The 24,687-nt window shown below is 41.1% G+C and overlaps 1 protein-coding gene across 1 annotated transcript in view; it reads right to left on the reverse strand.

The window, feature by feature from the left end:
* Positions 1 to 16,531, reverse strand: part of sema4ab (sema domain, immunoglobulin domain (Ig), transmembrane domain (TM) and short cytoplasmic domain, (semaphorin) 4Ab) — a gene marked incomplete at its 3' end in the record, with an annotated part of 98,837 nt that extends 82,306 nt beyond the window's left edge. The window contains exons 1-4 of the mRNA XM_084575483.1: positions 16,150 to 16,531; positions 4,497 to 4,654; positions 3,328 to 3,387; positions 3,140 to 3,238 (exon numbers count right to left, since the gene is read on the reverse strand). Of these exons, the coding sequence (XP_084431609.1) occupies positions 3,140 to 3,238; positions 3,328 to 3,387; positions 4,497 to 4,654; positions 16,150 to 16,246 (414 nt within the window). The remainder of the gene's footprint in view (positions 1 to 3,139; positions 3,239 to 3,327; positions 3,388 to 4,496; positions 4,655 to 16,149) is intronic.
* Positions 16,532 to 24,687: the final 8,156 nt, after the last annotated feature.

Consider the following 24,687-nt stretch of genomic DNA (forward strand, 5'->3'; position numbering starts at 1 on the left):
ATACGCTTCCCTTAGGCAATATTATTAGGATACACGACATAAACTTCCCAGCTATATTTATCCATGAAACCAGATGTAACCTTGTCATTATATTTGACATGGATATGTACTTTAATTTGCACCTAAAGCAAATAACCAGGACTGCCTTCTTTCACCTGCATAATATTGTCAAAATTAGGAACATCCTGTAATGCATTTGTGTCTTCCAGGTTGGAATGCTGTAATTCATTGCTATCTGTCTGTCCGAATAGCTCTTTAAAAGCCTCCAGTTGATTCAAAATGCTACAGCAAGAACACTGACAGGAATTAGCAAGAGAGATCATATTAGCTTTTCAGTTCTCTTCATTGGCTCCCTTTAAAATCTAGAATAGAATTTAAAATCCTCCTTCTTACATACAAAGTACTTAAAGGCATAGCTCCATCAAATCTTAAAGACCTCATTGTACCATATTATCCCAACAGATCACTTTGATCTCAAAGTGCAGGCCTACTTGTGGTTCCTAGAATTTCAAAAAGAAGAATGGGAGGTAGAGCCTTCAGCTATCAAGTCCCTCTCCTGTGGAACCAGCTCCCAGTTTGGGTTCAGCAGGTAGACACCCTCTCTACTTTTAAGGTCAGGCTTAAGACATTCCTTTTTGATCAAGCTTATATTTAGGGCTGGTCTGAACCAAGGTTATAATAGTTTTGGATTTTTCATTTTAGTTTAGTTTTTATTTCGTTTTTACCTTTTTCCCTCCAATTCAGTTAGTTTTAATTAGTTTTTAATGTGGGTTTGCTAGTTTTTATTAGTTTTTATATTTACAAAAATGCTTAGTTTTAGTTTAGTTTTTATAAGTTTTAGTATTAGTTTTAGTTTTTTCATACTTTGGGTTATTTGTCAGGTGCATGATTCAGAAAGGTCAGGGTGAGTATTGTATAATAAAATTCAACAAAAGATACGTTTAAAAAATGAGGGTGAGTTAATAATTTTTGGGTGAACTATTCCTTTAATCCAGGGGCGCACACTTTTTTGGCTTGCGAGCTACTTTTACAGAGACCAAGTCAAAGTGATCTACCTATATATATATATATATATACTAAGTCATATTAATTGTTGATACAGTGTTAAAAGCTCTATCCATCTGTTTTTATTTTTATCAAGAAAAATTGGTGCACTGCACCTTTAGAAAAATAGCGCTGTCTCTTTAAGAAAGACGGTAGTCTTGAGTTGTTGTTGAAGTTGTGCGTGGCGTGGCTGTGTATGTGTGCGGTTGAACTGGGGGCATGTTGCAAATATAAAGTAAAAATAAATAAAGGTGAAGGTTTGTCTTGCTGTTTGTTTTGGAGGTGCGATTGATGTTTTAGATTAACATCTAAAACGTTTTTTTTTTTTCCAACGGCACACGATCTACCCGCACTACGTTCGCGATCTACCAGTCGATCGCGATCGACGTAATGGGCACCCCTGCATTAAACCTTCTCTTTCGGGGGTCAGCGGCGGCGGACTCACATCTTGTTTTGGTACTCGACATTAGCCGCCTTGTGCGAGCTTCTTAAACGGACTTTGAGATTCGCGGAGTTTCTACCCTTGAGATGCAAGCCATATATTTTGTCACAGTCTGTTTCCACTACAAGACACTTGCTTTCATCTTTCTCGTCGTCATACTCAAAAAAGTCCCATACAGGACTTTGCCGCTTTCTCCCAGCTTTTGCTGCAACCGCCATGGTGCTGCCAGGTGACGTCACGGACCGTGAGGTGCCGCTGCTGCTGGCGTAAAACTGCCAGAGCAGAATAAATCGATCATATGAATCCAACCAATTGAGGCTTATAATTAAACTGACAGAGACGAAAACGAAGGGAATTATATCTATAATTTCAGTTCGTTTTCTAAACACGCAATACAGTTTCAGTTAGTTATCGTTTTTTTCTTTTAATTTTCCTTTTTATTTATTTCAGTTAACGAAATTGTTTTTTCAATTTTAGTTTTCGTTATTTCGTTCGTTTTCGTTAACTATAATAACCTTGGTCTGAACCATCCCTTAGTTATTCTACAATATTCCTAGGCTGCTGGGGGACGATAGCCTGGTCGTTACCATCCTACGTTTCCGCCCGAAATTTGATTTCGGTCTGGCACGGAGTCTGGCCAAATTGCACTTCCACGGTTCGCGTGTAACCGCGCGGTCCGCGCCAATCAGCGAACAGTTGAGTGATGACGCGGAACTTGCATGCCGAGTTGCTTGTAGTCCAGCGAAGCTTGTAGTTCAACAGCATAGCAACAATGGCGACGGAGGAAGAGACGCTAGAAGCCATCCGCGAAGTTGTCTCAACTCTCGAGAGCATCACGGAATTAAAACCAGAACAAGAGGCTTGTCAATTTTATAAATGGCAAGGATGTCGTAGCTCTCCTTCCAACTGGCTTTGGGAAAAGTTTGATTTATTTAACTGGAAGCGGAAGTGGTAAGCGTAAGAGCCTGAACTCCGGCGCACAATATACGTCATTACCAAACGTTGCTGATTGGTTAAGGGAACTCCAATGATTTTAAACCTCAAAATAAGCATCCGCCCATTACGGAGACAGATTCCTATTACATTGGGCCAGACTAACGTGCCAGACCGAAATCAAATTTCGGGCGGAAACGTAGGATGGTAACGACCAGGCTAGGGGGACGATGCACTGGGCACCGAATACCTGTCCTCTAATTTCTTATCTAATTTCTTCTCTATTACTAGTCATGGAATTCTGTGCTACTACTGTATAGCATGTTAACTGCTGTGTGCCCCCTATATCTTATATAGGGAGTACATAGTGTATTATATGTAATTGCATCATCATCAGATTATACATGTACGCTTCAGATGTATGTATCTATGACAGATGTATTTTTATCTCGTTCGTCTTGCTGCTCTCTCCTCTCTCTTTTCTGTCTCTACCCAGCCAGCCTTAGGCAAATGATACCCTCCATATGAGCTGGGTTCTGCTTAAGGTTTTTTCCTGTTAAAAGGGAGTTTTTCCCTTGCCACTGTCGCCTTCGTGCTTGCTGTGGGAGTTCAGGCCTGGTTTTTAGAACAGATTTTGTAAAGCATCTTGAGACAATTTATAAAACAAAACTGAATAGAATTTGATTGAATCAACTTAAATGTTTGAGTAAACAAATTTACAATGTAGATGCAGCGTGGACTGAAGGCAAATGTTCCACAGGCATAGATGTGTGTGTTGTTCAAGAACTGCAGTACACGAATGAAATTCTGACAGTCAGCCTAGAAAAAACACACAAACAACATGTTTCAATAAAACCAAAATGCAAAGCTGCTCAACAGGGCTGTAGCTAGTCAAATCAACTACTTGCCATTTCCTTGCCCTTCATGGAACATTGTTCAAGATCTCTGTCTGGTGGACTCCAGTTCAGCTGAAAGAAAACAGGACAGTCAAATCCAATACAGAAGCTGAGCTTCACATCCATCTTACCCTCATGCTGCCGTCTCTGTGTGAGGTTCTAATCCCGAAGAACATATCAGGTAAATATACTGGTTGTATTTGTTCTTAACATCTTAGTTTTTACATTCCTTTGACTTACAGAAAGCTACACCACTTTTATTCTCATTACATGGAAAAGTACAGTAAGGGGAATAATTAAGAATTGTATACAAAAAATAACTGAAAGAGGTGCAACAAACAAGTGAGTTTCTTGAAGACATTTCACCACTCATCCAAATAGCTGTAGGTGTTGCTCATCAGAATCTCACATACTATCTGTTAATGACCAGATACTTACCTGTAGTTAGAGGAAAGTGTCTTGGTCCTGTTGATCCTGAGTACCATTCATTGGACAAGGAAAACAGGATCAAAACAGTTTTCTCCAACAATAGGTAAGTGGTTGTTAGTAGACTCTGATTATTGAGTTTCTGATGATCAGCCCAGTAGTCATTTAGAAGAAGCTACTTGGATGAGTGGCGAAACATTTTTCAAGAAACTCTACGAGTTAAAGTGACCTTGTTAAAATTGGTTTGTGGATATGCCATGACCTGAATGAGACAGACAGTATCCAAGTTCAGTGAATGACACACTTCTCCTTCAAAACGGACAGATCAAAGGAGACAAAATGCCATTCACCCAACACCGACTTCAATGCCAGATTACCCAGGCCTATTAATAGAATTGTTGTTGTAGTTGGGTGACATTACAATGGGAAGACAGTAAGCAGACTGTGGTGTACAGGGTGACATGATGATAGGTAGGTGAAACTATTAATTCATCTGATTAAACTGCAGAAAATAAGTCATTTTTTAAACAACTTCCAGTCTACAATAAACATTTCAAGAGATTTTAATCTGATAATACTTTTCCATCTGCAATTTTCTGAGAAATAAAGCACAGATAAACAGTTAAGTGCAGAAAAAGTGTGCAATTTCTGTCTTGAATTTGAGTTTTATACATTCAAAATGTATAATGGTGATTAATTATTAAGTACTGATCAGTTTGCAGCAATGGGTCAGCAAAGAGCAATCGTTACCCTACCTTGGTTTTCAGTATGATGTCATCCTGGCTCACATTCAGTAATAACACAGCATCCCTGGCTCCTACATAAAGAATGTTTCCATCCTCACTGAGCAGCAGTACTGTGGTGTTCCTGACATCATGGTTATTGAAGCAGGTAAGATGTCTCCCAGGAGTACCTACCATTTTTAAAAGCATTTGATACTGGGATTAAGCATTTTTATTCTGTAATCACAACTAAAAGCATCAAGATGTGAGCATAATGCAATCTTATACTGCACAGAACATTCAGATTTCAAAACCCTTGATTTTGTCATCCCCACTTGTTATGTCATAGAAATTTCTTTCATTCATGTGAGCTGGTAAATGACTGAACTCCAAATAAAGGTTTGTGAGTAAAATGTACAGGTATGCATTAAAACGTATGCATTAGATGTATGCTCCTCTGGTCAGTGTACTTTTTGGCATTTCAAGTTTGCTTCAGAAATGAAAACTGGAAAAATAATTATTCTTTTTTATTTTTTTTAAATTAAACCTGTACTATAAAGAATTGCTTGTGATCCTCTTAACCCTGTAAAGCCCAAACCATTAAATAATTGACAGAAAATTCCAATTCTTTCAAACTGGAGCCTTTATTGGTCCTTCCGAACAAACAAACAAACAAAAATTTCAAATATCAATTTCCATATAGGAGTTTTAATTTGTATCATATTTGATACAGCGGGTCACAATGCTCAAAGAATTTTTTTTTTTCGAGAACAAAAAATACACAAACAAATCCAACAAATCCAACAAAAACAATGCAGCAATGGAACTGGCAGGGTGGAAGTCTGGAAGACATAACATTTCAGTTATTTTTACTCATTATGCGGTTCACAACCTTTTTATTTTGAGTGATGGTAGGCTTGAAAACAGTTTCTGTCCTTGTTCAGACAAAGATGCAATCTACATTTCTCACAGTACACATGGGCAAAGTGGCCAACGCAGTGCTTGCATCTCTGTCGGGTTTCCCATGTTGGGAAATGATGAAGGCCATCCTTTCTCACATCAGGGGGCAGCTCAGGGGTTTTCCTCTTCCGGGGAAGGGTTGCCGTTGCTTCTGGAAAGGACAGTGGTCTGCCACACTTTTTGACCTTTCCTGCACTTGTGAGGGCGGACCAGGTTTCAAATATGTATTTGAAATACATATATGGTGTCCAGTCAAGCCTCTCTTCAGAGTCTTCCTCAACACATTCCACAAACTCAACAGATGGAGGTTCATGTCTTCTCCACCGATACTCCTTCTTTTTCACTGGGCCTTCATCATCATCATTACCATCTGTGTTTTCCTCTTCCTCATCATCACTACTATCTGGGTTTTTCCTAATCCTTGCAGTAGAAGTCCATTCCTCATCCTCCTCCTCATCCTCATCATCATCTTCCCCGAGCTGCTCCATGTCACTTGAATTCCCATCCATAATCATCTTCAGAGCATCTTCAACACTGTATTTTTTTGCCATCTAAAACACACATGCACACAAAAAACAGATTATTGTGTATTTTTTCTTTGAATAGGTCAGTTTTAGGTGAAAATCAGTAAGCAAAACGAAGTTGCTATCAATCATACCATTGCAACACCCAACTAGTCATCAATCATCATGATACAGCAAGTTGCATATCTAATTTTTGCTCTGAATGTACCAAATAATGTAATTTAAACATTTAATTAGTTTACTTGAAAAATAAAAAGACTGTATGTTGCTTGATGTTATTTATAATGCATGAAATACAATAAAATGACAATTGACTGATTTAGTTACATGACCTTATACACCCGCTGTATCAAATTTGATACGTCATTTTTAACACGGTTTTACTAAACCATAGATTATGAAATATTAAGTAATTTTACATTGCATCAACCCAGTAACTGTTCCTATTGATTTTTCACAAAAAAAAATAATTTTTTTCTTACCTTAACTTTTTCAAAATTGGCAAAGTTCTTCTTCAAAAGTCGCATCTGCCCACTTCCTGGTTAATGGCAGTCTTGTAGAACGACAGGAAAGCCCTCTATTGAGCAGATTATTGTCCCCTGGTTGATTATCCGTGTACTGCATGTATATAATTGTTTATATCGGGTTTTTCAGGGAAAAAAATGTCACACTGCTCATGTAGAGGTCTCAAAAACTCATGTATCACATATGATACGTTATTTAACATCCAATTTGCTACCTTTAAATCAGGGGCGGACTGGGGGGGGGGGGGGGGAGTGGCCTGGGAGTCATTGACAGACCCGCCCACTTCATGCGCGTCGTGGTGAGCCAGCCAGCCAGCCAGCCGGCAACACAAGTTTCATGTACCTTAATGAAAAAAACTGCATTTTATGTTGTTTTGGACTAGCCTGGGTGTTCCCATACTGCTTTGCGCGCGATTTCATTCTCGCTGCAAAAGCAGTCTGGAAACCATCGCCCATATTTTCGCCTGAGATAGTGAAAGACTTCACTGCCAAGAAGGATGTGTTTGCTCTGCTACCAACAGGCTTTGGCAAAAGCTTTATCAGAGAACGTCTCTGGCTTTATTTACCAGCTAGCCCCGTTGGTGGCTAAGGCTATGGGGCTTAGCGAGATAGACTCTGTGTTTTTTTTGATACAAATAGGTCTGCAGAGTGACCGTATAGGCTATGCCTTCTACCCTCATATTGACTTTGCACAAACGGCAATAATCATTAAACGCCATCGTCTTCTCATGGACAGTAAAGCTTCTTCTTCCTCGTCGAATTTCTGTCACTCTACATATGTTATCTGGTATAAATGATACGCTGATACGATTGGCTATGAATCGCGCGCAAGGCAGCATGGGAATTACCAGGCGCATTTGATAGACATTCGTAGCGCCCAATAAACGGCTCTAGGCATTTGTAAAACCACGCCTCAAATACGAGAAAATGAACACGTAGTTTCCAGACCAGCATCTCATTGAGATGTGCAGTCGCGTCAGCCAGGCTAGTTTTGGACAATAATCATATAGTAATCATTAACCTGAACCCTTAAGTAGCCTACAGTAAAATAATTACAGTAGTATAGTGATTAAACAGCATGTAGTGATTTTAATACAGGTCATTGATACAATCAAATTTGGCCGAATGACACTCACTGTCTTATTTTTCCCAAGGGGCCACATGAGTAAATATCTTGGAGGGCCTTGCCAGAAGGCAAAACTAAATTCTGTGCCCGCAGCATTGGTATGTTTTATTTTGCGCTGGTGTTTTTAGTAAAGGGATGATCAAGAAAGCAATTAGTCATACTTAAAGCTTGAAATGCTTTACAATGAACACATTCTCTTATAAAGTGCAGTTAATTAAATCTTAAATGAAATCTGTACCAATGAACTTTTTAAATACAAACAAGTTTATTTATTTATTAACTGTTAATCTATTAGTATGCTTTGTTTTTTTAAATGACCATATATACTATTTATATTGGCTAATACTACTGTATATTAAATAAATGATCATTTATAAACCACACATGTCAAACTCAAGGCCCATAACTGTATCAGGCAAGATAATATTTCATATCTATCAGAACTGACCCGCAGGTGTTTTGCGTGCGTCAGGCAGGTACGTCAATTAGCTCCTCCTCCCAACTTTATTGACAAACTTATCAGAGTCTCATTGATGCCTTTAGAGGTGTGCGATACCCAGGGGCGCCGCTAGGGATTTTGGGCCCCATGAAAATAATCTTTACAGGGCCCCCCAACACAGCGGCGAAATTGTTTGATGCTATTTTACATACAATTATGCATTTTAATGGTATTTTTGACTATCATTACCATATTTGTGAAAGAAGAACAACATGACAGTTGACATGTACAGTAGGGGAAGAACTGAGAACTCTGAATACAATGGAATTCATTTTGATTCATTTATTTGCTGCAACACTGATTCTTAAATTGGAAATAAACTCTTCCATGAAAAAATAGCAATTATAATCAGTGGAGAGAAAAAAATCTCAGCAAAAACAAAAACACCATCAAAATACAAAATGGCCATATATGATTTCTCATCATTTAAGTAGAACTTAATATATGAAAGAATGGCAAATATATAACGTTGCCGACTGAGTCAAGCTTCCTTTTGCAACCTTTCAATCACTGGTCCTTGCTCAACTTTTTTCACCAAAAGCCCAATGCCGAGCCTTCTCACGTGCAAAATCACTTATCAGGTCTTTGAAGTCCAGCTTTCTAGCCAACTGACTATCAGTTGACAGCATGGCAAGACTGCAAAGTCTTTCCTGAGACATTGTGGACCTCAAACTTACTGAACGCTCTCTCACCACCAGCAACAGTAACTTGCAGGCTGTGGCGCTGTGTGACAAACCGCCGGTGCGCTACCTGCAGCTGACCCAGTCGAACTGAACCATTTTACATAAATAGAGGGGGGGGGGGGGGGGGGAGCCCTGCAGGCGTTGATGTTTCCAAAACAAATAAAGTTATTGTTACCAGGACATTGAAAATAAAACATTTGTGATTATATGTTAGTTAATAACTTAGTGTCATTATTTTTTCTGTATTATAATTTCATCATCATTAGGGGCCTCTCTGGGCCCCCCCTCAATCATGGGCCCCTAGAATCCGTCTCCTTTACCCCCCCTTTTCGGCGCCCCAGGCGATACCGCTAGATTTGGTATCGATCCGATATCAAGTAAATACAGGGCCAGTATCGCCGATACCGATATCGACACTTTTTAATAATTACGGTGGTGCATCATCAGTCCGAATCAATCTAAACCTGAATGAATTTTCTTGACATTTAAGTGTTTTTGTGATTTGCCTTTTGGATTATTAATCAATTAAAATCCAGTACAGAATTTGGGTAAAGTTTATAAGTAAATAGAAAATACTTTATTATCACAATAAAAGTTTCTGTTCAGAAACAACACAAAATGATCACTTGAGGACAAATTATGAGTGTTCAGAAACTACAATGCAATTATAAAACTAAATCTCTTCCTTCATTGTACTTCTTTCTGGATTTTTTTCTTAAATAAACAAAGTGTACAAAATTAACACTCCACAACAAATATTATAAATAATGTACGGAGGTGTGTAGTAAGTACAATACAATACAAAAATATGACAACATTTCTCTGCTTAAGTGCACTTTTTTTCTTCTTTTCAGGGGTCGGGCCAGGTGGGCAGGGGATTTTAAAAATGTCCATATGCTTATACAAGTTTGTTGTGTTACCACTGTATCTTACAGCCTTTTTACAAATAGTACAACTTGCTATCGTTTCATTTCAAATAAAACCAAACAGCCCTACTCTTTCTCTCTGCCATTCTCCTGCTCCGTCTCTGCGTTGTGTGTAATGCACTGCAGCTGGCCAGGCCTGGCTGGTAGTGATGGGCGGTGTTCGGTCACCTGGCCTATCAGTGACCAAAATGGTCGCTACATCATTGTATCAGGAAAATTAATTAATAGAAATGTGGTTCTGGCTAATGTCTATGCCCCAAATTCAGATGATGTTGCCTTTCTAGAGCGCTTCTTATCCCTTCTTCCTGGCCTGGACTCGCACTCTCTGATACTTGGTGGTGACTTCAACTGCTGGTTGGATCCAGAGCTGGACCGCTCATCTCCTCGACCTGCGGTAGTCAGTAAGTCAGCCAAATGCATACAGTCCTTCCTCTCTGAATATGGTCTCTCGGATGTGTGGCGTTTTCTCCATCCCAAGGACAGAGAATTTTCCTACTTCTCAAACATCCATCACACCTACACTAGAATCGATTATTTTTTCATCGATAACAATCTTATAACACAGGCCCGCTTCTGCAAACTGAAAAGCATTGTAATTTCTGACCATGCCCCCCTCGTTCTGAGCTTATACCTCCCTGGCACTGGTCAAGCAAGAAAGCACTGGCGACTCAATTCTACTTTATTATCGGATGAAAACTTTGTGAGATATGTTACAGATCAAATATAATTTTTCCTCGGCATGAACGCCTCCTTGGAAGTCTCCAGTCTGACCCTATGGGACACCCTGAAGCAAGCCCGGATCTATCATATTGGCAATCTGGGCACGTGCCCAGGTGCCCTTGGGCAGAAAAGGGCCCTTCACAATCCGATTTTGCTTTGCTTTGATTTTGTTTTTTCTCCCTGAAGTTTAAACTCGCCCCTTGTGCTTGATTAATACCCAATCAGGGGATAAAAATAGTTGTTTACAAAAATTCAGTCTCCTGATTGCCTGTTTTATTAGTCAGTTACTGGACAGTAAAGGTGGTAAAGGTGGGTGGGCATAGAGCGGGTGGTACGTCTTGCTGGTTTAAGATCAGTTAAAGTTTGCGCGGAAGATGGATAGCGGAATTGACGGAAACCAAGAGCCCAGCGGGGCTGCAAAAAGAAAGAAGAAACAAGAAAAGGAGGAGAAAGAAGCAGCGGCATTAAAAAATGCCCCGTTAATAAGTAGCTTTTTCAAAAAAGCGAGAACTGAAGAGGAGGAGGATGTCGAGCTAGACAACATTAGCTCACCCTGCTCTAGCAGCGATGCTCAGCCTCAGCTAACAGCAGCTAACGTTAGCGGGGATGCGGAAAAAGCGAGAGATGACGCCGGTCAGCAAACTGAACATGGTAACGCAACCTCCTCATGTCCATTTACAGTGGTGGATACCATAATTTCAGAGGACCCCGCACAATGGGGATCAATTACAGAGAGTGTCCGGGAGGAAATTATTCTCAAAGGAGTTTCAGCCTTTCAGAATCGGGCGGCTAAGTATCCAGCATCACGGAGGGGGGGTGAGGCTGGCAGCAAGTCCCGCTCTCTCACTAACGAAGCGTTGACCCGACATCTTCAAAATGGTGAAACTATGTCACGAGAATGGATTATTTATTCACCATCCACTGGAGAAATTTATTGCTTCGCTTGCTAAATTTTATCAACACACTGCATTTGTCACTGGATTCAGTGACTGGAAACATCCGCAGAGAATAACGGAGCACGAAATGAGCGGTGAGCACAAAAAATGCATGCTGTCACCTATACATCGCACTAAACATCTGGGCACTGTGGATGCTTCTCTTGGGAGACAAATTGAAGCTGAAAGTCAGTACTGGAAGGATGTATTGAGGCGTGTTGTTACTGTCATAAAATTTCTGAGTGAAAGGGGACTTCCATTCCGGGGAGATGAAGAACTTTTGGGATCTCCACACAATGGTGATTACTTGGGAATCCTCGAGCAGCAAAGTATTTTTCTGTTGTAGTGGACTCTACACCTGACATGTCTCATGTGGACCAGCTAACTTTTGTGTTCCTATTTGTGAATGATAAAGGGAAAGTAGTAGAACGATTTATCGGATTTGAACCCATTCACAGTCACACTGGGTCAAGTCTGGCTGACTGTGATCAAGATGGTCAGCGACTTGGGGCTGGATCTCTCCAACTGCCGTGGCCAAGCTTATGACAACGCATCAAACATGTCGGGGAAATATAATGGGTTGCAAGCTCATCTCAAGAAACACAACCCACTAATTCATTACATTCCATGCGCAGCACATTCTTTGAATTTGGTTGGTGTGAACTGTGTTGAAAATAGCTGCCGGAAAGCAAGCCAGTTTTTTGACTTCGTTCAAGAACTATATGCGTTTTGTTCTGCTTCGACCCACTGATGGAATAAAGTGTTTACTGCCAACATCACACTGACGCTAAAATCGCTCTCCTCTACAAGATGGAGCTGCAGAGGAGACTCCACAAGAGCTCTTTGTGAAAATTATGCTGAAATAAGAGGAGCCTTACAGATGTTAGCATCTGACGATGAAGAGCGGCAGGACACAAGGCGCGAGGCTACTGCGCTGTGTAACAAGTAGTGGTGGAAAAAAAGATTCGGGATCCGGCTCATTGAATCAGCCACCAAAGAAGACTCATGAATCATAAATCTAGACATCTACTGAATCGGCTCAGTTGAGTCCCACATTTGATTAATATATAATCAATAAACGGCACCATTCAAACATTCGTCCAATTTGCTTCTCCGCCGAGTGAGATCACAAAATGTACTACTCGACCTGACCACTAGCAGCGCCACCTGCCCTGCAAACATTGCGACGTCTAATACACGTTGAAACAACGTCTAAACGTACACGTCGCCAGGAGGTCTAAAAGTAATGCTGAAATGCAAATTGAAACGACGTCGCGTTGCAACCTCGACGTCTTTTTAACTGTCGTAAACGTCTCCACAACGTCACGTTGTAACACAGATGTCTTCTAAACGCGCATTATTCACCTTCTAAAAATGATCCAGTGTAAATATTCTGATATATATTTTTTTACAGCTGTATGTGTCGAGTTTTAGATGTTGTTTCTGCAGTGAAGTGGAATTAAAGAGAGGTTGACAAATGCAGGTAGAGAAGATGTTGACGTTGCGATCTGACGTCTTTTCAACCTGCATTTCAGCATTACTTTTAAAGCCCCTGGCTGCGTCTAGGTCTCGACGTCGTTTTAACGTTTGTTCAACGTCGAAATGTTATCTGTTCAAATTGACTGATTAACTGTAAAAACAATTACAGTGTTTACATATAGATAATACATTTAATGAATAATAAATGATATTATAAATATTTTTTGCTATAAATTAACACATTTATATAAATACAATGTATTAACAGAACCTACCTTTGGGGGGAAATTATAAGTTTGACAACACAAAAGTGCAATTTCTTTAAAGTTTTATTACACAAACATAATCAGAACACTTTTGAAAAACTAAAAAAATAATAAAATAATGAGACCAACATGATTCGTACACATACAGCTCTGGAAAAAGTTAAGAGACCACTTCAAAATGATCAGTTCCTCGTTTTGCTATTCATAGCTATGTGTTTGAGTAAAATGAACACTTTTGTTTCATTCTATAACCTACTGACAAAATTTCTCCCAAATTGGAAATAAAAATATTGTCATTTAGAACATTTATTTGCAGAAAATGGCAACAGGTCAAAATGACAAAACAATTCTGGTATTTTCAGACGTTGTATAATGCAGTGGAGTCGAGATCCTCAGTCTGTCATGTGAAGCTGGAAAAACATTTGAAGTATATTACTTAACAATTCTTAAACATTGGTTATATTTACATAGGCCAAAAAGTCCCAGATAATGATAAAATAAAAACATTACCTGATTTTAAATATTAAAAGCATTGTTGATTAGCAAAGCAGACAATTAGGCATTGCATTGGGAGTCAAATTTTTATATTCACAATCCACTGAATGTTAACATTTTAACAGCTAATCAATAGATTAGGCTACCATTGTTTTTTTATGAAGATAAATTAACATTTTCAAATTATCTTGGGGAAAAAATGCATTTTCTGGACACCTCCATGTCAGCTCGTCTGTATAAGTGCTTCACTGATTTATGTCTGGATTTCTAAACTCCAATAGTCCAAAAATATCAGAATATTAGACAGAAAGCACACTGCAGAGCCCTGTTTCATGTTAGCCGAGTGAGCAGCTAGTTTGAAATCCACTCGACAGTTAAACACATAACGCACGGTCGGTCAATGCCACTTTTTAAAACACACAAAGTTGCATATGAACCTACAGTCTATGATATGAACACGTATAAACCGTCTCTAATGTTTTATGTCAATGAACTTACCGAAAAAACTGTTCGGTACTGCCGTGCTTGCTTCTCTGCAGTCGTGTTCTGCTGCCAGGTTTGAAGTAGAAGGTCCCGCCCTTTTCGCCTCTGATTGGCTAGAAGGGCTCTCACCCGATTGGTTGTATACATTTAATGTTTTCATCTAGTTGGTTTGTGGTCGAGGTGCAACCTAGACCTACATTTATTTTTTTCATCTAGTTGGTTTGTGGTCGAGGTGCAACCTAGACTTATTTTAAACTCGTTTCACGCTAGAGGTCGCCCCTTAGACCTACCATCAACCCCCAGGTTGATGAAATGCTTGCAGGGTTGATATGATTTTCAGTGGCTATGTATCACAACTGATAAATGCAATAACAGGTAACTGTAATAATCCTTTATTAGGTGTTTACTATGCTTTATTATGTCTGAGTGAATGTACTGGAAACACTTTCTTTCGAAAACGGGCCATTTTGGGTCAAGTGACTCAAGTGACTCAAGTGACTCGCAAAACCCGGTTCATACAAGTGAGTGATTCAGACCGATCCGAATCCCTCAAAAGATCCGGGTTTTACACTACTAGTAACAAGCTTGGGAAACTGGAGACTGCACTCATGACTATATTTTGGGACACTGTGCTACACCATTTCAAGCTTACGAGCAATGGTTTGCAAAAGAGGAATGTGGATCTGACCGCTGTGCACCTTTTGGAATCACTGCACACTTATGTTGCATCACTAAGAGGGCAATTTGCTGACTTTGAGACATCTGCTCGGGCTGTCACAGGTGTGACAGAGACCTACCAGGACGAGACCCACCGCTGGAGTAAAAGAAAGGCCTTTGTTGATGAGACAGTGGACAATGAAGTTGTTCTCAATGGGAGTAAAAAGTTTCAAGTTGAGACATTCAGTGTTATCATTGACAGTTTGCTTTCAGGACTGGACAAATGCCTGGACGCATACAGAGACATTAACAGTCGCTTTGGTGTCCTTTTTGACATGGACTGCGATGACAGTGACCTACGCAAACGGGCCAACGCTCTCTCCTCTTCATATCCCACTGACATGGATACTGCTTTAGCTGATGAGCTGATCCAGTTTAGGGCCTTTGTCAGCACTAAACAAGAAAAGACACCTGCAAATCTATTACAGGTTGTTCTCAGGAATGGACTGCAGACAACATTCCCCAACGTTTTTGTCGCACTCAGACTTTTCCTCACACTGCCTGTGTCCAACTGTGAGGGAGAGAGGACATTTTCACGACTGAAACGAATAAAAAATGAACTCAGGACAACCATGGGTCAGAAGAGGCTCTCTTCACTGTCTTTGATGGCTTTTGAGTCTGAGCTGGTGAGGGAGCTGGACTTTGAGGACTTGATCTGCAACTTCGCAAAGAAAAACACACGAAAAAAGAACTTCTGAAGGTAAGAGCTATTATGCTGTCTATGAAATGAGTAGTATAATTTGATGTGATTGTGTGACCTGATAATGTAGGCTGATTGTTTTCAATGAACACTATATTTTATTCATTCTATCATTGTCTTATTGTTTGTGATGGAGATGGCTGGAGATTTATTGAACTGGTCAGGCATACTTGCTTCTTGCTCAGTTGGATTAGTTTCATCTTTTGACCAATAGATGTGTGATTTGACATGTCAGATTGGCTGGGAGTTCAAATAATTAAGGTGGGCTTTAATGACCAAGGTGTGTAGCATTTTGCGTGTGTGTCTGTCTGGTGTAAGTCTGTCTAGTAGGGCAGCAACTCTACTACTTTGGAGGGTGTGGGTGTTTGGAAGGGGAGGGGGCCCATGAACTTCAGTGCCCAGGGGCCCCTGGGGATACTGATCCGGCCCTGCGCGGCGTCACGTGATGGTCCGACAAACACAGGAGAGGTGGAGGAGGAGCAAAATGAGCCTGCTCTGCTCTGCTCTGACTTTTTTACTTTTTCTTTTTCTCATGGCCCGGCCCACTGGGGAAATCCCCGGTGTCCCTGTACACCAGTCTGCCCTTGCTTTTAAGTTTGCCAGCAGTATAAAGAAAAATATACATATGATTATAAAAGGTTTCACTTACCCATAGGGAAGGAGACTCTGGGAGTCAACCTTGTCAGACATGGGCTCATAAAACCAAGGAAGGCCACGATGAGAGACAACAGAGTTTGATATTTCATGACTGCAGGAGGTCTGACCTAAGGTACATTAAAGGTCACACATTGAGCACTGTTCAGATGATCAAGAATGTCAGTTGTAAAGGGGTGCAGATTGTAGTTGCAGTGAAATAGTCTGCTTTTCATGGTAGAACATCACTGGACTCTGAGACAGATAGACAAACAGAGATACACCTTACTGTTCAGTACTCAAATGACATGAAATGCAACTCATGTTTTAGTTCCATGATGTTTGTGTAATCACATTTATGAAAATGCAATTATTAAAGTTAAAATTTAAAAGCATGAGTGTGCTATTCACACAGACACCCACACACACACCATGTGTGTTCTCCCTGTGTCTGCGTGGGTTCTCTCCGGGTACTCCGGCTTCCTCCCAGCGTCCAAAGACATGCTTGTTAGGTTAATTGTGATTCTAAATTGGCCATAGGTGTGAGTGTGAGTGTGAATGGTTGTCTGTCTCTCTGTGTTAGCCCTGCGATAGACTGGCGACCTGTCCAGGGCGTACCCCGCCTCTCACCCGATGACAGCTGGGATAGGCTCCAGACCCGACCCTTCACAAGAACAAGTGGTTACAGAAGATGAATGAATGAACTTGCCAGCCTTAGACAGATGGGTCCCTCCATATTGTGTTCTGCTCAAGGATTCTTCCTGTTAAAACAAGTTTTCCTTGCCACCGTTGCTTCCATGCTTGCTCTAGGGGTTTCAGGCCAGGGTTCAGACTGGATTTTGTACTATATAAATAAAATTTAATTGAACTGAAAGTTAATGCGTTAGAAGCAGGAAAAATAGTGGAAGGATTTTAGAGACTTTGAGAAGGGATAGATTTTGATAGGTAGACAGCTAGGTCAGAGCTTGTGTGGGATTTTCTGGGTTTGCAACGGTCAGTCAACCCAACTGACTGACTGCTGAAAATGTTAATGCTGATTCTGATAGAAATCTGTCAGAACACACTGTGCTGTATGATATGTAGCAGCAAACCTATTGCATCAGCCATGCTAAACCTTGTCCACTGCTGAAAGCACATATCGTGGGTATGTGAGCATCAAAACTGCAGCACAAAACAATGGATGAAGGTGGCCTGTATTAAGCCAGTGATGTTAGCTGGGGAACACATGGCACCGGGATGCAAAGAACACTCCCATGTTGTTGCCATAGGACTGTTCGAGGTCTTCAGATGGTGGTAAAGTAACATCCTTATTAATGCTGGGACCCAGGTTTCCCAGAAAGACAATACATTGCAATGATATCATCAGTGTCATGCACTTCACTGAATTGTGGTTTTAATGTTGTAGTCAGTCAGTGTATATATAACCTTGTAACTGACATGCCCTTTCCCTGAAACCAACATTCACACTAGGAAAACTAGGTACATTTAAAGCTTATTTTTGTAGTAATTGCAAAGTATTATTCAACTGCATGTGCACATAATATGGAAATCAAGAACCAAGGTTATTATAGTTAACGAAAACGAACGAAATAACAAAAACTAAAATTGAAAAAACAATTTCGTTAACTGAAATAAATAAAAACGAAAATTAAAAGAAAAAAATGATAACTAACTGAAACTGTATTGCGTGTTTAGAAAACGAACTAAAACGAACTGAAATTATAGATATAATTCCCTTCGTTTTCGTCTCTGTCAATTTAATTATAAGCCTCAATTGGTTGGATTCATATGATCGATGTATTCTGCTCTGGCAGTTTTACGCCAGCTGGCAGCAGCAACGGCACCTCACGGTCCGTGACGTCACCTGGCAGCACCATGGCGGTTGCAGCAAAAGCTGGGAGAAAGCGGCAAAGTCCTGTATGGGACTTTTTTGAATATGACGACAAGAAAGATGAAAGCAAGTGTCTTGTAGTGGAAACAGACTGTGACAGAATATGTGGCTTGCTTCTCAAGGGGAGAGACTCCGCGAATCAAAGTCCGTTTAAGAAGCTCGCACAAGGTGGCTAATGTCGAGTACCAAAACAAGATAGCCTCTGTGAGAAGGTTTAATGCAGGGGTGCCCATTACGTCGATCGCGATCGACCGGTAGATCGCGAAGGTAGTGCCAAGGTAGATCGTGTGTCATTGAAAAAAAAGTTTTAGATGTTAGTCTAAAACATTTATCTGTCACACCTCCAAAACAAACAGCAAGACAACCTTCACCTTTATTTATTTTTACTTTATATTTGCAACATGCCCCCAGTTCAGCGGCACACATACACAGCCACGGCCACGCACAACTTCAACCACAACTCAAGACTACCGTCTTTCTTAAAGAGACAGCGCTATTTTTCTAAAGGTGCAGTGCACCAATTTTTCTTGATAAAAATAAAAACAAGACATGGATAGAGCTTTTAACACTGTATCAACAATTAATATGACTTAGTATATATATCACTGATTCTTGAGAGTTGGGACAAAACACGTTTCAAAAAACTTAAAAAAAAATGCACACTATATTAATTAGAGTTATATGTTTCTGTAGTGAAAGGTCTTAGCTATTTAACCATCTAAAGGAACAGGTTCTGAATAAAAACACATTTTTAACAAATAAACATGTTTCCCTTCAGAACTGGATTTGTGTCAACTCCGTCAGACACACTAAAAAGTATACAATTTTAATTATTTCAATCCAGCAAGAATCTAAAGTTCTGAAGTATGTTGTAATAGTGTTTAGTTACTCTGATATGTAATAAAATACAATATATAAACTTAAGTTGTGCTTTCACACTATTCTGAAAACCCAGATTTCTAAATGTTTGCATTTTCAAACTTTGTTTTTAATTTCAATATTGTAAAAACAAATTCCTTAGATAAATAAGACATAAGAGGATGTAGATCAGATGGTCCTTTATTACAAAAACAACATAAACTGAAGGAAGAATTTTTTTTCCCCCAAAAAAATTACAAAAACATACATCTGATGGTGTTGACGAAGACCTGACGGTGTTGACGAAAAACTGATGGTGTTGACAAAAAATGTGTGTGCATTGCTTATTATTGAACAAATATGCTTTTTAAACACTACTACTAAAACTACTCCTTGTTATTAGAGTATTGAACTTACTGTAAAACAATTTATAATAAACATACTGTACATACACCGTTACCAACTATTATATATTACACCGTTTCCAACTATCAAAAAAACAATAATGGAAACCAGGGGCCCTTCCTTGCCCTCCTCCACCTCTGTTTTCATCTACCTCCCCTCCACCACTTCCTGTTCTCCTCTTTCTTTCTCATCCACCTCCCCCCCCCCCCCCATCTCCTCCTCTGCTTTTCCTCTCCTCCACATCCTCTGTGTCCATCTCTTGGCCTCCTTGTCTAACCTTCGCTTATGCCTTGAGCAATAGGCGTCGGACATGCTCACGCTCTATGAAGTCCATCACATCAGGGGCTATGCTGTAGATCTCTCGTGTTCTTAATTGGACTGGTGATGCATTTCCCATTAGTTTCATTATGATGTCTTCAACTGGGCAGAAACAGACATCCTTTGTGAGAAGCTTAGGCTGATACTTTGCTGTAGGACCGTGGGGATGCAGAAACTCCACTTTCACATCTTGATGCTCAGTATCTACAGCAATGGTCTTAGCTAGCCACCAGTGGTCATCATAAACTACTGCTAGCCAGTCTCCATTATTCAGACTGCTAACAGTCGTTATCATCACAGTACCCTCAGGACCTTTCAGAGACTCCTCATCCAACTCCTCCTCCATCATGTCTGCCATTTCCATATCTTCTTCCATCTCCCCTCCCATCTCTTTTTCAATCTCCTCCCACAACATGGCCAAAGGTCTTTTCTTCCCTGCCCTCCTTGTATCACTCTGCTTTCCTCTGGGTAACCATGGAAATAGAAGGTAGCTGGGCAGAAGCACTGACACACCAACATATTGCTGCAAAAGCAGGATAGTTGTCTGTGGTGGATCTTGTTCTCATGTGGGATGACCTGGTGTATTTGTCTGGTTGAGGGAACCTGTTTGAGAGGATGCATGAGAAGTGTGTCGTATCTTTGCATGTCTTCTTCTGCAATGTGGTACAGCTGAACGCCCTTCACACTGTTTGAGACCTTTTCAAAGAATGAGTGTCCATCTGTCACATCATTTCCTCTCAGGACCAGGTTGTCAGCTGTTCTTTTCACTGTTCCACCAATGCCGTCTGGTGCGCCCTTACCATGGGAAGTGGGGAAGAAGTTCCATGATGCTCTTTCAAACCCTAGTGTAGGGGGGATACAAGACAGAAGAAAACAATTCTTCTTGTTCTTGTACTGTTTACTTGGACCATCAGACCAAAAGTGAACAGTGGTGACCTGTGGATATCTCGTTTTGATATTTTTTAGGACTGGATCCATGTGTGTCCAAATTGCTGCAGCATCCTGTCTCTTTGACTCTGAGAGTGTGCAAAACCCTGCCTTTCCACCCTTAATATAATACATTCCAGTATGTAGTGTTATCTGTGGCAGATTTTGTCCAAAATGGCAGGCCTGAACTTCAGATTGATATTTGCATCTCCATGATTCTGAAAAGTCAACATGAACAATTGCCGTACTTTCATCACAGGTCTCAATTGTGTTTCTGTACACTTTTGACTGGTTTTGCACTAAACACACATGTGTTGTGGTTTCATTTCTGAGTATTTTCTCAGAGTTTGATAAGCTCTGAAAGACTGCCACTGTGTTGGACGAGTTTAGTGTTGATGTGGATTCCATTGACTGTGTCTTGAACTCTCTCCCACTGCTTCCACTGAACATGGATTTTGTCTTGCTCTTGGGTTGTAACCGTACCTTTGTTTAGACAACGTGAGCAGGTGCGAAGAAGGCAGGCCTCACTTGCTGGAGAGCAACAAACTAATTGAAAACTGTCATCCAGTTTGTTTGACTTCACAACACCAGACGTCCTAAGGACCTCGAGCATTAAGTATGCATTTTCATGCTTTTGACACAGACATGTCTTCCGATCAGAGGCTTTTGGTGCTGTAATATAGAATGGCTTCAGAGCACAGAAAGAAGAATAGCTCAGCTTCACAGTGGGGTTCCTAATGAGGAAATCAGTGTGGAGGTTGATCATGGAGTCTGCCAGGATCATTCTCTGGTGCTTCATCTTATTCCTAGTGATGGTGTCAGTCTTATCAGTGGTCACACGTGCAGAGTTCAGGAAGAAATCCTTAACAGTCTCTGTTATACCCTCAAGGAATGTTGGCTCTTTCTTTGTCTGTTTCTTTCCTCTCATTAACTTGTAGGATATCCCAAACTGGTGGATTTGGTGAAGGAGACGATACTTTTTGAGAATGTTGCCCAATATTTTTTTTCTCAGTTTGTTTCGTTGCTTTGTTACCTTCTTAAGCTTCTCTTTCAAAGTTTTTATTTCTCTTGAATGTCTTTTTCTTGTTTTACTTCTCTCCCTTTCCTGTCTGAGAGACTGTCTGCTGTGTCTGGCATTGTATTCTTGAATATTCTGATCTTGCGGACTATCTGGAGGGGTGTGTGCCTCCAGCACTGCATCTTCATTGGACCTTTTCTGTCTGGACCTTTTCTGTGCCTCTCTCCATTTCTTTCTCTGATTCCTCTTTGCCCTGTCCCCCATCTCGTCTATTTGTATTACTTTTTTGTCTTTAACTCTCTTCTTCCACCTTTGTCTTTCCTTCTCTTGCATAGCATATTTGCTCTCTTGGTCACTGTTTATTTTTTCTCTTCTCTTTCGTTGGTACTCTATTTCTTCTCCTTTGCTCCTCAACTGACAATGGCCGCGTTTCCCAAACGAGTTAAGAAGCTCTTAGCGCTAAGATCTTCTTTGGAGCGCTCTTAAGAACGCTCCGAAAGAAGAACGCATTTCCCAGAGTCGCTCTTAGCTTAAGAAGATCTTTCACTAAGAAGGAAACGTAAGATCGATCCGACCCACTCTTAACAGCCTTCTTAGCGATCAAATGCTCAGTGATCATAGCCTGCCACCAGGGGCGTCTAGATTTCTAGGCTACAGTGATCAAGCTGCGTCAGGGAAATTTATATCCTCCAATTTTTGAAATAATAAAACAATGTTTAATGTTGAAATGCACTCATAGCTGTGGGGGACTGGCGCAAGAAACATAGGCTAATAGTAGAGAAGGAAAAAATATATATTATTGAAGTAGCCTACACGTACACTTTGGGGGAGAAACGAGAATTCGCACGTACCCTGAATTACTTACACCTGGCTTCACATAGTCGCTCCTATTCGTCCTTGATTGTTAGTGCGTTAGTGAAACGAGTTGAGCATGGATGACCAGACAGTGCTATGTCAAGCCTCGCTTTATCACTTATTTTGGATGTCTTAATTCTGCTTTTGTGAAATACCCCTCAGGAAACAAGTGGGAAATTACCGGCAAAACATGCTGTGCTGTAGTGAGTAGTAGTGAGAAGCACGTGCGTCAGGGCGCACATTACGCACACGTCATGAACCTACGCTTAGATAAATTACTTGAAATTACAAATTGCCTCGGACTTTTTGTTGCTAGGTTTAATACTCATTTCAATGCAAAATGATACACACAATACATGGTTGAAAAGGAAACCAAAGTTTATTGAAAGCATAATGGGGGAGGAGGGGTGGCGTCTCCGGCTTCACTGGGCCGTCTGGGCGTCTGCATCACCTGCAATGAAGGGGGATTGATTAATGAAATTGAATGGGATACATTGTGTAATGCTAATAAAACAAAATAGAACTGTCCCGTACCTGAATCCTGGGGAAGGATGATTGGAACGGAGATGGAGGGACGGTTGAACTGTGCCTCGGACAGCGCCAGCTGTCTCCGGTGCAGCTCCAACCTCTCCTGCTTCATCCGGACCATCTCTTCCTGGAGAGCAGTTTGTCTCAGGAGCTGGTCCTCTATCCCCCGCAGCACCGCCAGCTTCTCCCTCTCCAGGCGCACCAGCGTCTCGCTGCAGGTGCAGGTGTTTATTGCAGGCCGCCTGGTTAAGCCTCCCCGCATGCGGACACTGGGCCGTGCTGGTTGGCTCACGGGGACAGGGCACGGCTGTGTGGGGTCGTCCTCTCCTGTGGGCGTGCACGCCCCTACTCCGCTCCCGGATGGCTCCTCTTCCTCACTTTCTGAGAGGCCCTCGTCCCCCTCAACGTTGATGCCCCCTGTGATGCCTTCAGAGGCCGTCTTCCCTATGATGGAGAGGACTTTCTCTTCATCGGGCGTGAGGGTCGTGGCTCCACCACCCGTGCCCATGGCTTCCCTTCTCACCTTGGCACTCTTCTTTTTGGTCAGGCTCTGAAACTCCTGCCACTTCTTTCTGACAGCACCCCAGTCACGCAGGCCACATGGGCTGGAGGGGGACATCTTCTCCGCTATAGCCTGCCATACACGGTTCTTCACCGTGATGTTATTTTTCCCTTTTGTTCCTCCAAATAAAACCTCACGGTGCTGCCACACCTCGTCCACTAGGACGCCCATCTCCTCCGCGGTAAACGACGGTGCCCGCTTGCTCTTTTTCATGCGAGTTTAATCCATTCTCACATGTGTGTGCCAATATTCATGGGGGTATATATGCGCTAATGGGCTTCATTACTACTTGGATACACCTGATGGCATATGGCATATGCCATCAGGTGCACACACTTAAAACAATAATTAACTTAATGCTATATACACGTGCAAACACTTTGTTTGAGCAGGAGAGACGCTTATAAACAACGCTGTGTGTGACTGCGCGCTGCGCTCAGCGCTGATAAAGGAGTGGGTGATCGATTAGCCTGGCATCGATTGATTCAGTTTCAGCACCACCGCGGTTGACAGCTCCCGTTAAGAGCTTCTTAAGAAGCTTCTTAGGCTTGATCTTAAGGTTCTCCTAAGAAGGCAGTTAAGAACGTTTCTGGGAAACACCCGTATCTTAGCGCTCCTTCTTAGCCGAACCCTTCTTAGGAGCCTTCTTAAGTCCTTAAGAACGATCGCATTTGGGAAACGCGGCCAATTTCTGTCTAGCCATGCTTTCCTACAATACAAATTGAAATAATGAAAAAATTTACTTGAATAAGACTATAGAATCAGATTTTCATTTACTTGACATGATTGATTGATGGATCCTCAAGGTGTGGTATGTAGTTTTCATAACCACATGTTGTGAAAATCTACACAATGGCTTCTCATCTCTCTCTCTATCTCTGTCTGTCTGCCTGTCTGTCTGTCTGCCTGTCTCTATCTCTGTCTGTCTGTCTGTCTGTCTCTATCTCTGTCTGTCTGTATCTCTGTCTGTCTGTCTGTCTGTCTCTATCTCTCTCTGTCTGTCTGTCTGTCTGTCTGTCTCTATCTCTGTCTGTCTGTCTGTCTGTCTGTCTGTCTACACAATAATAAGCAGACTACTGCCTGCCCATTCTCTACAAGTCAGATATGTATGGTTAAATAATGTAATGCATGCTATGTATGTACATTTATGTGTAAATAAAACCCTGAAATAACATTTTAATCCTCTACTTTA

This window comes from Chelon labrosus (genome assembly GCF_963514085.1).
Source record: "Chelon labrosus genome assembly, contig: SCAFFOLD_100, whole genome shotgun sequence".
NCBI classification, from domain to species: domain Eukaryota; kingdom Metazoa; phylum Chordata; class Actinopteri; order Mugiliformes; family Mugilidae; genus Chelon; species Chelon labrosus.